The 14,978-nt window shown below is 45.0% G+C and overlaps 1 protein-coding gene across 5 annotated transcripts in view; it reads right to left on the bottom strand.

Annotated features, from left to right (window-relative positions):
• The window catches only part of Nfia (nuclear factor I A), a 347,599-nt gene extending 333,654 nt beyond the window's left edge, over window positions 1–13,945 (bottom strand). Inside the window, exons 1-3 of one of the 5 annotated variants that reach the window (XM_052176800.1) lie at window positions 13,866–13,945; window positions 13,348–13,415; window positions 2,679–3,210 (exon numbers count right to left, since the gene is read on the bottom strand). In XM_052176800.1, coding sequence (XP_052032760.1) covers window positions 2,679–3,210; window positions 13,348–13,350 — 535 coding nt within the window. In that variant the 5' untranslated portion in view covers window positions 13,351–13,415; window positions 13,866–13,945. Of the gene's footprint in view, window positions 1–2,678; window positions 3,211–8,240; window positions 8,894–13,347; window positions 13,549–13,865 lie in introns of those variants that run through there. The other 4 variants (XM_052176801.1, XM_052176803.1, XM_052176802.1 and 1 more) reach the window with 4 other exon arrangements.
• Between the last annotated feature and the right edge of the window lie 1,033 nt (window positions 13,946–14,978).

Genomic DNA, 14,978 nt, shown 5'->3' with positions numbered 1-14,978 from the left:
TCGCCTCTGCTTTTAACAAATATTTGATTATGCATTTGCTTCCAGTATCCACATTTTAATGTTTTGACAAAAAAAAAAGCAGCCAGTGCATGAAGTTATAATCAATGTGCATATTTTAAAAGGAGAAAAAAATCTCAATTTGGTAGCTATGTAGAGGAAAGGAAGCATTCTGGAAGGGAAAAAGAACATTTTCAAAGAAATGAAAATAAAAATACATTACAGGTGCAAAGGCCACAATGGTTTTGGCATGGACTGGGAAGCGTGTGCTTCAGAGTCTCTGCTTCTTGCCAGTACTGGCAAGTTCTCAAAACTTTTAAGGAGGTAAAAACATTGTTTAGTGTTTACAAATCTTCAGCATTATAACAGATGCTTGTCAAGTCAGCTGAACATAGGTTGACCAATCTACCTCATACTGGCATTGGCAGCTTCTCTTCCACAAATAAGAGATCTCAAAATATCTTAAGTCAGATTTGAAGTATATTCTGATGAAAAAAAAAGGGGGGGGGCTTTTACTACGTTCTTTTTGCAAGGCCCCTGTTGCCGGCACACAGGCAGCCATTACTGTGGTGCTCTGGAAACCAATGGCCAGGCATTTGGCCGGTATTCAGGCCTGAGGAGGGATTCTGGGATACATGAGGAGCACCAAACCGAAGGTAGTCTGATCCATGTGGCTATCAATAAATCTTTCATAAGCTGCAAGAATGCGAACCTTGCTAAGCAACCTCCCAAATGGCATGACGGCAGCATCCTTCGGGCATCCTACCAGCTAAGCAACCGGGTTAGCTTGAGGAAGCATCGGCACAGTCCTAACCCACCGACAGAGAAAGGTGGGCCAGGGAATGGGAAGAACAAGACAGCTAAATGTCTTTAAAGGTACTTTCCCTGAGATCCTCAGAGAAATACTTTTTAAAAAAAAAAGCCCAGAGTGGGTCTTGCTCAAACCGACAGAAACTCCAATCATTGGCACCTCAAGTTTCTAAGATGCCCAATTAGGACATTCACTATTATTAATAAAGTCTTTTCTTAAATAAGTAAAGATAAACGCCCAATGTAAAGAGTATGCTAAGAAAGCACTGGGAACACCTATAGCCTTTACACCCTCAGGCACTTAACACATACAAATAATGAAGAAGCAAAAAAACCCTTTAACTTTGCTTTTACTATAGACAAGAAAAATGAGCAGCGAGGGTAAGGAGGGTTGAGGAAAGACCACTTGTCCCTGTTTAGAACTTCTGCCGCCTAGAACCGACTGAAGCAACAGGCACGCCTTACGAGCAAGTATACATTTTCAAAAGCCCAAAATATTTGAACCGTTTTCTGAGCACATCCTCTGAATACACATCTAGCCCCTGCCAACACAATACAAATGATGATGTGACATGCTTGCAAAGTCAATTTCTCCAGTTTCTTAAGTAAGGACAGATGGGGAACCAAAGTTCTCTTTCTAAATCATATATTGAAAAAACAGAGAGGAATGTTAGCCCATTTCTTTGAAAGTTAATTTTTTTTTTCGATTTTTAAGACTCTTTTGCAAAATAGTGCCGACTTTGCAGGTGATATCTTTTTCTCTTCATTGTGGAGAAAAAAAAATGTGTGTGTCTGGGCCTGTATGTGTATACACGATAAGAAGAGAGAAACAGGGGCAGAGACACACACAGAGAGACAAAGGGTGCTCTTAAACAAATCACTGGTTGGATTCCACAACTTTCTTTCTCCCATCTGGCTTGAGCAAGTGCCGTGGAGGCAATCTAGTAAGACTGATCTGTACATATAAAAAGTCAACAAGTTACACAAGACCTGTGCTTCCACGTAACACAATGAGCCTTTGTCTAAAACAAGACGAAAAGAACAAAGTGAAGTTGCGGTATTTCACCCAGCTCTCAACAGTTGACTCCTGAGTGCTCTTCCAAATTCTGGAGCATGCTCGGAGAAGACATGTCTCACAATCAATAGTGAATCTCATACAAATCAACATAAGTCGATGGATCAATTACCAATAGCAATTTCTCAATGCATTCAGACAGGCCATGCCAGCTGCTCACATTTAATATGAACCCCTCTGTCACTGGCTTAGAATTCAGTTGGTTGGTTTCCCTCGGCTGTTTGTAAGAACACTAAGAGTTCCAACATACGAAGCTGCTAAGCTCGTATATTAATGTGATTATCTTTCTTTCATAAGTGACCAGCATCTTGTTAGTAACTTTACCTCCAACTTCTTACTTGGCAGGGGTGGCAAGAGGCCTCAGTAGGTTGAAAAACAGTCCCAACAGAAAAGCAACTAACAACAAACTAAATGTGTTTTGATAAGATCACAACCCAGTTTAAAATCTACTCTTTATTACGAGCGTCATGAGCCTCTTACCATGACTTGGAAAAAAAAAATGTGACCACAACGTTTCATCTGTTGAATTCCCAAGACCACTGACAGCATTACTTACCATATGTGACCTGAGTGGGAATTCTGAGAGCTTTGCTTTTATACCTGAATGAGGGTGGCACCTCAGACAGGGGGCAGCAGGTTGTTGAAGCTGTTTAGACTCTGGTTTACCTCTGAAACCTCACTGGCCGGATGCCCTAGGTCTGCGCTATGGGGAGGTCAGGAATGGTTCAGCGTTCACAGAGGCCATCTGAAGACACACACACAAAAAAGCAGAAGGGGTTCTTCCCGTTACACTTACCTGCTGCATGTACAAAGTATGCCAAGTATAAATCGAGTTCCTTTACAGAAACCCCTATGTGATGAGGCTGGACACAGAGCCCTGGGTTCGAGCACTGTGGAGACTTTACAAGGCGCTCGCCATCAGTACTTTCCAGCGGAATACCTTTGAACAAGATCACCATGACGAGGTCCAACCTCCACACTTTATCTGCCTGGCGGAGGCAGTCAATTCTCCGCATCTTGCCTTTCTGGTCAGGGTTGGAAAGAACACAGCATGGAGGTTTCTTCCCTGTAACTGTAAGAACAAAATCCTCTCGGTACTCTGGTCGGATGTCTTTCCTTAACTTGGCCAGGAGTCGAGAAGCCCACTTCTGTTTGACCTCCGGCTTCTCGCTTAGCAGTTCATCCTTCACGGCCCGCTCCTCTTCTTTCGACATGCGCTTCTCATGTTTTTTGAAGTATTTTCGCTTTCGGGCCTGCAGGTTGAACCATGTGTAGGCGAAGGCGCGGACATGGGGCAGAAGTGCTTCAATGAAAGGATGAAACTCATCCTAGGAACAAGAATAGAAACAAAAATACGAATACAACCAACACAAAATGAGACAACTTGCCTCTTGCCCTAAAGAAATACCTCATTTCAGATGAAATGTGGTCCAAGTATTATATTACCTTTAAAACCATACTTAAAATCCCTAAGGACAACCAGGGAAAGGGGAAATCTACTCTCTCAGTACCGTTGCCTATGATCTGAAAGGAGAGAGTTGCTAAGCATTTTTAAACCTTTTGGCACATTCTGTTGTGCGGCCTACTTCCCAAATCCTTTACACAGCAAGTGCAGTGTATCTAAACCTTTATAGAAATATATACTTTTAACCCTATTTCAAGGAGGCCATATCTAATTTTGTCCCAGCCTTGACCTCGCCATTTGTAGTACAGCCAGGGCCTGGCCGCCAGATTGGCAAATCCTAAACACTCAGGTGCCAGTCAATGTCTTTGGAAGTCGAAGAGTGAGACTCATCTCTACGTCAATGAAAACAAAGGCTTTTCCTCTGAAGAGTCCATGTAGAATCTGATCTGCCTCTCATGTATTTCAGTCATATCTTAATTATGTTTCTGGATATTATAGTTATAGATAATTTACCAAAAAAAATTTTAGGAAAAAAAATATGTCAGGTCTCTACAGAAAAAAAGGGAAGACTTGGTATTCGTTTGGCTAAAATAAAAGATCTATGCCCAAGAAATCATTACTGAACTATGGGAAGAGAACAAAAAGGTGGGGGGGGCACACCACACAAAGCAAAGCTCCAGGCCGAGAGTAAACAGGAGGCCTCCCCGGGACAGGACTCTTGCAACTGAACACATTTAGTGTGCTGATAGGACTGTGAAACCCTCAAAAGCAATCAGCCCTACAGAACACATTGGCTCATTTTTAAAAATAATATTTCAGGCTTTTTTCCCCATCAGCAAACAGGAGACTCAAGGAAAACCTTTACAGGCCTCTTTAAAAGTCAGATAATTTGAAGAGAAAATTGAATTTAAAGCATTTGAATTTTGCTACCCAGTTTTCTTTAAAAATACGTGACTCTTAGGTTGATACTGGTTGGAAAAGTCAAGTATAAAAATTAAAAAAAAAAAAAGTTAAACAGTAACGTTCACAAATGCTCAGAGAGAACACCCAACTCTTGACTAACCAGACCACGCCAATTTTATATAACGGCTTTCTGCCACAAATGCCCCTCGAGATAAATTATTTACTTTCAAATAAATGAAGATAAGAAAACTAGATGAACATTTGGTGACTTCTTAAGAACAGTTAAGGTGGACAAATATAAAATATATTTTTTTATATTTGTTATAGCAATTTGCATATATACATAGTTGAGATGCAAGAAACTAATACCAAGGGTAGTATTACTACTAAAAAAAATTACTAAAATTTTAAACATTCAACTATAAACTGAAGGTAATATATTTTAATAGTTAAATTTGTTAATTATTTTTACAAATTTTAACCAAGACTGTAAACATTACATATAGCAGGGTTCTTTAAAGTAAGTGTATAATAATATAATGAATATTTAATTGTTATAATAATTGGCCTTTTCCCTCTTTCTGCACAAATTTTAGGCTCCATGGCTCAAGTTCATTTTCGAAACTTGGTCTTTTTCAAAATAAGAAGTAGTGAGCTTTGGTTAACATGTGTGCATTCTTCAAGTTGGGGGGAAAAAAGAGCAAAATACAAGAATCATATTATTCTTTACCATAACCCATTAGCATTTTTAAACTGTGTGATGTTTAAGAATCTTTATTCCTTTGGAAGAAAAGTCGCAGTTTATTCACTAAGGTGCATGCCAAACCACAAAGCTTTAAACATGACTAAATTCTGAGCTCATCCTTGAAATGTTCTAAAACACATAAACTCTATGTATTTCATATTGACTGACATCCAGATGTACACAGGATAGACTAGAGACCATGGCTCTGTGGCATTATGGAAAGAATCCCTGATGTCAAGCTTAAACTACACAGGAGGCTTTCATTTTGAAGACTCGACTCCATTTTTTAATGCAAATAGCTCCAAATATATAGCACAGATATGTGCTAAGGCTTTACCTCATTAATGATAATAAACACATTAAATAAACATTTGTGGCTATTAACCCAAAGGTACTCCCAAAATACTCCTTAAAAACTGCAAACTGCATCAGTTCACGCTCAGAAGCCTTGCATTCACCTGCCAACCAAATGTCCATAATATCTCCTCATACAAATAAAAACTCTGAGAATAAGGTCGGCTAGTCATCACGGACAGTCTACGTCCCCAGTTTTGCATCAGAGGTATTTACAATATATTATTCCCCCAAAGGTTTCTAGGACGCAAATAAAAGTACACAGCATTTTATATAACCTCACTCACATGACAATTATACTTAGTCAACTTATTGACTGAAATATCTCCCCAAACATCCAAACTTTTAAAAAAAAATTACAGGAAATGTCCAAGGAAAGCCATAAATGATTCAGGGGGTGGGGAGTGTGTCCTCATAGACCATGCTGCGGAACAAAACACCATAAACTGTGTAATATTTCAAAAATATTGAAGAGAAAAAAGTAATTTTTACACACATAGTTGGTGAGAATGTTACAGACCACCAGTAAAGATAAACGGGTGGACCTGCTTCAAAGCCGCATTACTTTGAACCAGCGTCTAAAATGTGGATCTGTTTGAAAGCAGGCCAAGTTTAAGAGCCACAGAATAGTGGTAGTGTTGGAAACTACATTTTTTTTTAAAGGTTTACTCATAAATTTCTGCTGGATTGTCAGTATTTAGGCAGGTACATGAGTTGGTTGTGATATGCCCATCCACAATCTAAAGGAGAGAGGCCTGGCCTTCTCAAGGTAAAGCCCCTTCCAAGTGCTCACAAGCAGGCTGTGCACTCTCAGTGAGAGCACATTTATCACCATGCTTACTGGATCTTTTTATTTTTTAAATGAGCAATAAACGGCCCAAGTTTTTCTTTCTGAAACTGGCTCTAACGTATTATAAATATTCCAGAAAGTTAAATAAATTGTAAATCAACTTTTAAAGACCCTCTCATAAAACAAATGAGCCTTTATTCCCTGTTTATTGTACATTTTCTTCACAAACTGCTACACCAAATAAGCGTTTCTCTTAGTGGTGTGAAGGCCCAGTGAATGTGTCAATCAAAGCTGCCAAGTGTGTAGGAGGGGGAAAGGGGAAGGAAAAAAAAAACTTTCTTAACGTGATAATAACTCAAGAGAAGCTAACTTTGTTAAATACCTGACTGTGCCTGAGGCCTGCAGGGATTCGCAGGTATGCTCCTGAAATACCCAACCCCAGACCAGAACTTTTATCTTTCCAAATCTCGCTCGAGAAGACAACCTGTGTCCCTGAGGGTCTCTCTCGCCATTGCAGCAAGCTGGTCTTATCTACAAGTTCTATGTCTTGCAAACTTTTGCCAGCTAGAATTTCAGCCTTCGAATCTCAGCACTTTCACTGCAGACTATAATTCATTCAAATTATCTTACACTTTGCATCTTATCCATATGCAATTGTGAACCTTGCCAGAAGTGGTTGGAGAAGTTTCATTCCATACTTCCACAAGTTACTAAAATAGTAACTTTGGAAGTTGAGGGGGGACACGGCGGGGGGGGGGGGGACTTTTACAATAACTAAAACAACTGCTATCCATTATTAATGTGAGGCCTAAATCCCAAACAGACCATCTCCACATAAAAGATGCATTTAAGAGTCTTCTGAGATCAAATAGCCAGTGTTATTACTGTTAGATACTGCAGTAAGAAGTCATATGGGAAATAAATCCAGAATCTACAGTGGAGAGAAAAAGCTACCGATACTTTCAGCCTTCCAAAGTATTCCCGGTAAACCGTTAGCTCCAGCTCATAGAAGGCACAGTAAGCAGGGTTTTGAGGGAGACCTTTGAAGAAACCTTGTGCTCGAAGCATTATAACTTCATATAGGTGATTACTGGTCAGGGTGCAATGTTTTAAAGCCATATAAAGACTCATGCTTAAAGAGAAAAATTAGCGCAAATCACTCTGACTTTATGCCTTTTAGTCAGAGAAAAATAAATAATATATTCAAACGGGACGAGATCCGGAGCCGCAAAATAGCAGTGTTTCCTTGCTGCTGGTGCAGACTAGACCGGGAGGAATGGGCTGGGAGGCTCGGGCAGGAGGGGCAGGCGGAGGGGCGCCAGGCCCCACGCTGCGAGTGGGGCTGCAGGGAAAGTTGCCGGGTCCTGCGGGTTGAGCCGCCCGGGTCTTGCCTAGGCGGCGGCGGCAGCGGGACAGCCTACTCTGGCCCTGGCGGCCGCTTGTCCTCCAGCCGGAGCCCCAGTCCGCCCGCAGCGGCCCAGCCTGGCGGCCCGACCCGCGGCCTCGGCGGCTCTCTGGCCTGCGCGGCGTGGGCTCGCCCGACCCCGAAACTTTCGCCTGGGGGTCGCGGGTAGAAGGCGAGGACAGCAAGGTCCTGGGCCAGCGCGGGGCGTGCGTCTCAGCAGCCCACGGGCGAAGGCTCGCACCGCCCGCCGCGTCCGAGGGGCGCTGCCCGGGCCGGCCCGCAAAGCTGGCACAAAACAAAAGTAAGAGTTCGGGGCGTCGGCGGGGGGCGCGGCGGCGCGGGAGGACCCCGGCAGCCAGAGCGCCCCGGTGCAGCCGGCGTGCGGGGCTTGCGGGGTTCAGCTGCCCCTCCCTGGAGCAGAGGAATCGCAGGCACCGCGCTCCGCGCCGCAGCCGCCGAGTCCAGATTGCAGCGTGTCAGGGGCTGCAGCCGCGGACACACGTGCGGGGCACCCGCAAGCCCCGGAGCTCCGCAGTCCGGCGCCCCGATATTAATTAACGTATTAATAAGAGGGCGCCATTAGCCATGTGCCCACACAAATGGCCGAGCAGGAGGAATGCACCCGCATGGAAACAAAGTTACTTTCTTAAAGCTGCAGCCCCCCCCCCCCGCACACGCGCGCGCACACACAGAAACACGCGCAGCCACGGCTCCCGCCGAGGCACACGGCCGCCCCGCGCCCCCGCAGCGGCTTACCTGGGTGAGACAGAGCGGAGAATACATAACTGCCGGGCGGCGGGGGGTGCGTGCACGTCTGTGTGCGGGCTGGAGGTGTGCGTGAGTGTGGGTGCGAGAGGGAGAGAGAGGAGGAGAGAGCTAGGAGAGGGGGGGAGGAAAAAAAATCAAGCCTGCTTCTTGCGTTCACATTTCCAACTCGGCTCAACTGCAGCAGCCAGCGCTCTTGCCGCTCCACGCGCTGAACTTTAACCCCGCCTAGAGTTTCCCTACACTCCACTATACTGTCTACTGTACGCGGGCGTTAAAGGCATAGCGCACCCTTTCCCGCTCCCGCGCCGGCCGGCCGGGTGCCCGCGAGCTGCCCGCGCGCCCGCCTGCGCCGCGTTCTGCACCGCACCGCACGGCCGCCGCCCGCTCGCGCCGCCGCCGAGGGGGGGGTGGGGGGTGGGGGGGAGCGGGGTGGGGTGGGGGGAGCCGGGTGGGGGAGGGGCGGCTGCGGCGCTGACACCGGTCCCCAGCCTGCGCGGCCGCCCGCCCGCCCGCCGCTTGCTTGCTCGCTTGCTCCGCGCTGGCTGCCTCCCGCGGCCCCCCGCCCCCGCCCCGCTCGGCGCGGTCCCGGGGAACGCGGCGCAGAGCGGTTTTCAGCGTGTCCTCCGGGTGGCTATAGGCTGCCACAGGATGTGCTTAAGCAAACAAAACTACTTTTCCTCCTCCCCATCCCCCCACCCGCGCCGCAGCCCTCCGCGGACGACGGTAGAGGATTGGAGCAACTTTATCCCGGCGCCCCGCATCCCCATGGGCCGCTGGGTGGGCTCCCTAGGAACCCCGGAGAAGGGCGCGCGGTACATTTGCATGTATGCAAATTTCTTGTAAAAATCAGACCTTCGAGGTAACTTTTCCCCCCTTCCTCTGAAATGCGGTAAAGCTCAAAGCGTTGTAATCTCTCCTGCGAAGCTTTCTGTGGGAATAATGCAGTCTGCTATATATGCACAAAAGCCTAACTTTTCAGCTATGACCCTATAGCAATCAGAATCCGGTGCGGGGGCAATAGTAGGATCACCCCAAAGATTCCCCAGATTGCGGGGGAGGAGGTATCCGGAGAAAGGAAGGCGGAGAGTCATGAGCGACCGCTTTTCTCTCCCAGAACTCGGGAGCTGGTGGGCTTAAACATAAACGCCCAAAAAAGTTCTGTCACGTCAAAACAGCAGTGGTTTAGGTGGGACATTTTTCTGTATACTAAGAAAACTGTGAAAGGGTTGCCCCCTTAAGAAAGGGGTGTGCTTGTATCCCCAAATGGAAGCCCAGGACTAGACGTGGGCTAACCTCTGCGTCCCTGTTCCCCAGACACACTCCAGAAAGGTGTGTGTTTGTGCATCCCAACTTTTCCCTCCCCCTGGGAATAGTTCTCAAGATGGCAAAGAGCTTCCTGCAATTATTTTAGGTTTGCTAAAGTATTGTTTTGGCGGGGGGTGGGGGGCGGTTTTAGGGTTTGGCTCGTTGCCAGCAAGCCTGCTCTTCCAGCTTTCTTTTTCTTCTTCCCTTCCTTACCTCCTCCCTCCTTTCTTCTTTCCTTCTTCCCTTCTTTCCTTCCTTCCTTCCTTTCTTCTTTCTTTCTTTTTTTTTTTAAACCTAACACTTTTTCTCTAGACTCCCTTTTCTCCTAGAGGGGAAAAGTATACCTGTCTCCTCCAAACTCTCAATTTCTCCGTCTCTCCTTCCTGAAGTTGTCCAGCCCTCTGTATTTACCTACTCTTCTTGAAAACTCCCCAGATTCCGACTCTGGCACATAGACTGGGGACGTGCTCCCTGGTGGAGGTGACAGGGCTAGAGTCTACAGGCATGCCCACCCGACTGAAGAGAATGAGGGAGTATGATCACTTTCATTCAGATTTTTTCCCCCCGGGGTGGGTAAGAATGCTAGTCGAGAAGGCCAAATATAATGTTCTGCTGCGACAGCCGGCAGTCTAAAGGTGTGTTTGTTCTCTAGTCCAGTTAGGGCTAATGCTCAAGAATCCATTCTTTCCCACCCGCCCCCTGCTCTCGAATATTCTTGGGTTACATATTATTCCGATTACGTATTAAGGATTGAAAGACATAGCTTCAACCTTTAGTTAGGACGTCCATTTTCCCAAACTAAGCAATCGTCTTTCCTTGGTTCTCGTGGCTTTCAGTAAGGAAGAAATGCCTCCAAGCTAAGAGGAGTTAGAGAAACCTTCCTGGCTACGAAAGCCTTTGCTGGGATCTATAACTTCAAGACTCTCCAAGTTTCCTCGACAGAAGTTTCTGGCTGAGGGACCCAACATGTAACTGAGGCACAGTGACAAGTTATTGTCCTGTGTGTGTGCTCTGGGGAAGCTCTCTTCCAAAGTGGCATTTTTTTTTTTTTTTTTTTTTTGGTGTATAGATACACTTCACACATGACTCTTTCCAAAACAGCAAAGAATTTAACTTTTGATTCTCAAGGGGATTTTTTAAATAACTTCTTGTCGCCAGGTCTTTTTTTTTTTTTTTTAAATGGGGGGAAAGTAATTGAATGCTGATATTTCCACTTTAGAAACTTCTTTTGTTGCAGCAGTGGATGTGCCCGCGATTTCCAGCATTCTGCGGTTAGCAATATTATCTTAAGTAACTTTTGGCGCCCTTCGTAAGACTTTTGGATATGGGACGATTGTTTGCGCCCTCTAGGCAAGGGCTGGATCCAAGTTCAGCACCAAAGCCCTCCACATCCGCTCCTGCTTTCTCTCCTATCTGTGCCAGCTCCCGCTCCCTCCCCCGCTCCGGAGGAGGGTAGAAGGCGGGGGAACACTACAAAGCCCAGTTCCAACTACAGCCTTTGCAAACTAGACTGAGAAAAATACCGTAGAAGAGTTACAGTTACAGAATGGCTTCTGGTAACTTTCTCTCCAACAGGCATAAATTTAAACACACAAAGAAACAGATGTTCCTCAGAGGACAGACCCGGGATAAAAAAGCATTTCTAACTTTCTCCTCTCTTCTAGGTTGCAAAAGTAAATCCTTGTCTAGAGTTCACAGAGATAGTGAGAGGGAGAGGAAGGAGGATCTGGGAAAGAGGGGGGAGGGAAGAGAGGGGCAAAGAGAAGGGAGAATAGGGAGTGTAGGAAACACAGGTGATATATGAAAACTAGTTTATTGCAATCATATAAATGACCCATTGTTAGGAAGGGTAAACCCTTATTGGAAACATTACTCCAATCGTTTATTTTGCAAGTGGTAGGAGGCTGCCTTGAAACCGGATTGTCTTTGCAAAAAGGAGGTTCCTGCCCTGCTTTCTGCTCTCCATATTCTCCCTGGCACAGAGCCCAGCCTTGCATTTACTGTTTTATTTGCAGAAACGTTACCTTGCCAGCTTTAGTGAAATCCTCTTAGATGTATAAATTACGTCAATAAAGTTTCACTTCTACATATATCTGAAATACCTCTCCTTTCTATTTAGTTGGGAAATTGTATTAATGTGATTTAGATTTTAATGCCCAAAGTAGTGAAAATGGGACCAGGATTCCTAAGTGACAGTACCAGGATTCCTAAGTGACAGTACCAGGATTCCTAAGTGACAGTACCAGGATTCCTAAGTGTCAGTACCATTTGCTCTATAGTTATCACCAACACTAACTCTTAGCTAGTATTTTCCAGCATTTTTCTTCACTGATTTTTCTTTTCTTTTCTTTTCTTTTTTACTTGCTGGTCACTTGTGTGCAGATTTCTCTTACTTGCATATAATCCCAAATTGAATCATGTTGATGAATTGAGCACACAAGTGGGTTTTCACATCAAGTTTCCGAACCAGGTTTGTCTACAAGGCCCAAAGCCTCAGGAAATAGTTGAATGAGAACTAAATCTGCCTTAAAAAGTAAAGAATCCATATTATTTTCCACGTATTCCCTACAGAATTAGAAGGGGGTTAATAGGTTTGAACCAGAGACTGCAAGTTACATCTCCAAGACAAAGTAAGGTAGGTGGTTTCCACTATGTAGATGGCAAGGACTTCAAGCAAGAGGCCAGACTCCAGCTAATAGGGAGTCACTTATCTCCCATGTATGCACTGGCCAGGAGGGTTGTTGTGGTAACACAAAGAAATGCGATATGCTCCTTGCTACTGACCATAATCTGAAACAGTAGAATTCAGGAAAATCCAGTCTCTCCCTCCTCCTTTTCAAATCTATAGCACAGTTGTCAGTCTACCTATGGGTCATTCTCTTTCTCTAATACATCAAAGATTCTAAAAGAATTGGTGAGAAGTTCTAAAGCACTTAGTGCAGTACCAAATTGAGGCATAGTTCTCAAAGAAGCCAAGCCGCTTCTTCTATGAGTTACCAACTTCCCCTAGTGTTAAAAATAACAACTAATGCAAGGTTAAATATTACTCTACCAGAATTTTCCAAAAGAGCAAAGTTAAAAGTCACATAGCTTCCATGCAACCCCCACAACAGCCTTTTTTCTACTTTAAACAAACAACAACCACCACCAAAAAACCCTCTTTCCTATTGTAATTGCTAAATCCGGAAGCGCTGGTATCTTTGACAGCTTGAACTACACACCATCCCCTTCAGAACTGCAGAGAACTTCTGATCTCACTTGCCCCGCCCCCTATGGCTATTACGAACCATTGTATGCTCAAGCTTTCTCATGATTGGATAGAACGTCTGTCAATCTCGCATGTTGTCCCATTGATTAGAGGATCGAATCGTCAATTATTCTCGGGTCCAGACATTTCTTTTCGGGTTAGGTTGACTGCAGAGGCCAGACGTCTTTAACAGAGCAGAGCACGTACAGGATCCCCCCTCCCCCTCCCCCCTTTTCTGGAACGGAGCAAGCGCTAGGAAGAAAAATCTGTTAAGCTCAGCAATTTTTTCAAATCCTGAAAAAAAAAAAAAAAGAAAAAGAAAAAGAAACCCGATCTCTGCTGCATATAACAAAAACACCATCCACAAAGCTGCATCTTTAAAAGAAAACCATCGCAACAGACATTTACCCAGCAATCACTAAAGTGCATATTCGAGCTAGAAAAAATTTAAAGTCTTAGCCATTAAGCATAACCATTCTACCGTTGTTTATATAACACATATCGTATAAATGTAAAATAGAAAGTTTAAGATGTACCACGTACCATTGCAATGTAAAAAGAGTACGTGAGAAACTTTAAAATGCTCAGACGAATTGCTTCATCGCTTGTCCCTGTTTTTTTTGCATTAAAAAAATAGCTAAATAAACTTGGAACCGTTGAAAACCCGGAAGAGATTTTTTTAAAGCTGCTGGCCAATTGCAGGCTTCTTGGATAATTTTTTTTAACTCCAAATCAAAAGGCTTCCACCAAGGATGGCAGAACTCTCTCTCTCTCTCTCTCTCTCTCTCTCTCTCTCTCTCTCTCTCTCTCTCTCCCTCCCTCCCTCCCTCGCTCTGTCTCTCTGTCTCCCTCTCTCTCTCTCTCTCTCTCTCTCTCTCTCTCTCTCTCTCTCTCTCGCAGTCTCTCTCCCTCTCTCTCGCAGTCTCTCTCTCTCTCTCTCTCTCTCTCTCTCTCTCTCTCTCTCTCTCTCTCTCTCTCTCTCTCTCTCTCTCTCTCTCTCTCTCTCTCTCTTTCTCTTTCTCTTTCTCTCTCTCTCCTCTTTGAAAGCGATCCAATCTAACCCGAGCTGGCTGCTTCTCAGATTCTCTCTGGATTTGCCTGGTGTGCTTGAAAGAGACTTTGCAGAAGTTGCGATCCTTCCAGCAGCCCCTCTTTCCTCTCCCTACCCCCTTGTTTATTTCCGCAATCGCTGCAATTTGCATAGTAACCACGCTGGAGGCGGAGGGGCCGGAGGGGGCAGGGACAGGCTCTGGCGTCCCCTCCTTCCTCTCGGCGCAGTCTCCTCCTCCCCCACGGCATGTGGCCAATGAGAGCCCCGGCCTTCAGCGCAAGCTCGGGTCGGGACTCCCGGCTGCAGAGCCACCTCTGAGTGGGTAGGCCCCGCTCCCGGGATCCGGGTTTTGGTGCAGGGGAAGTTTCCCTGCTTGCGGAGCTCTTAAGAAATGGGAAGATTATGGTGCCTTTGCCCGCAGTCATTGCTGCTTTTGCATGTTTAAATCAGGCTTGCACACCTGCTTTCTCGGTTTCTTTTTCCAGAGCCTCTTGTGAGTTATTAGACTAGTTCATGATGGTTGGTGAGAGATTTAACCTTTATTTGCACTGATGTAGACCGAGAGTTAAAGATCCTCTCTGGTGCATTAAATCAAGACAGAGCAAAATGTCACAGAGACTTCAATGAGATAAGGCTTTCGTGCTGAGTTTAGAAAAGAAGAGAGTGTCCCTGTTCTCTACAGAGGACCCAACACCGAACGTCTAGAATGTCTAGGTGGGCTCCCGTAAGAAAACAGCTCCTTTAAAGAATGGACATTTTAACATTCTTATTCGATCGCCATGATCCTAATTTATCAACATTCTGGCAAAACCTGGATGGTACAAAGTCTAAAGCAATCCCTCTCCTGCCCCCCTTACCCCCAAGAAATGAACTGAAAGTTTGATGACGGTGGGGGTGGGACATGTTAGTAACTTGCCTGTGAAGTCCTCCTTCCTCACATTGACCCTCTTATTTCACTAACCCAGACTCTTGTCATCCATATCATCTGGATATTTCACCATCAAACTTGTTTTATGAGTTCCTTTTAATTATCAGAATAGTCTTTGGAGCAGAGCTTGGACCAATGGCCTTAAAGGGAGTATCTCTTTAAATGGAAAAAACATCACACACAACTAGACTTAAC

The sequence above is a fragment of the Apodemus sylvaticus genome, chromosome 3, assembly GCF_947179515.1.
Source record: "Apodemus sylvaticus chromosome 3, mApoSyl1.1, whole genome shotgun sequence".
Classification (NCBI taxonomy): domain Eukaryota; kingdom Metazoa; phylum Chordata; class Mammalia; order Rodentia; family Muridae; genus Apodemus; species Apodemus sylvaticus.
The sequence above is the reverse complement of the archived record's forward strand: the minus strand, read 5'-3'. Positions and strand labels throughout refer to the sequence as shown.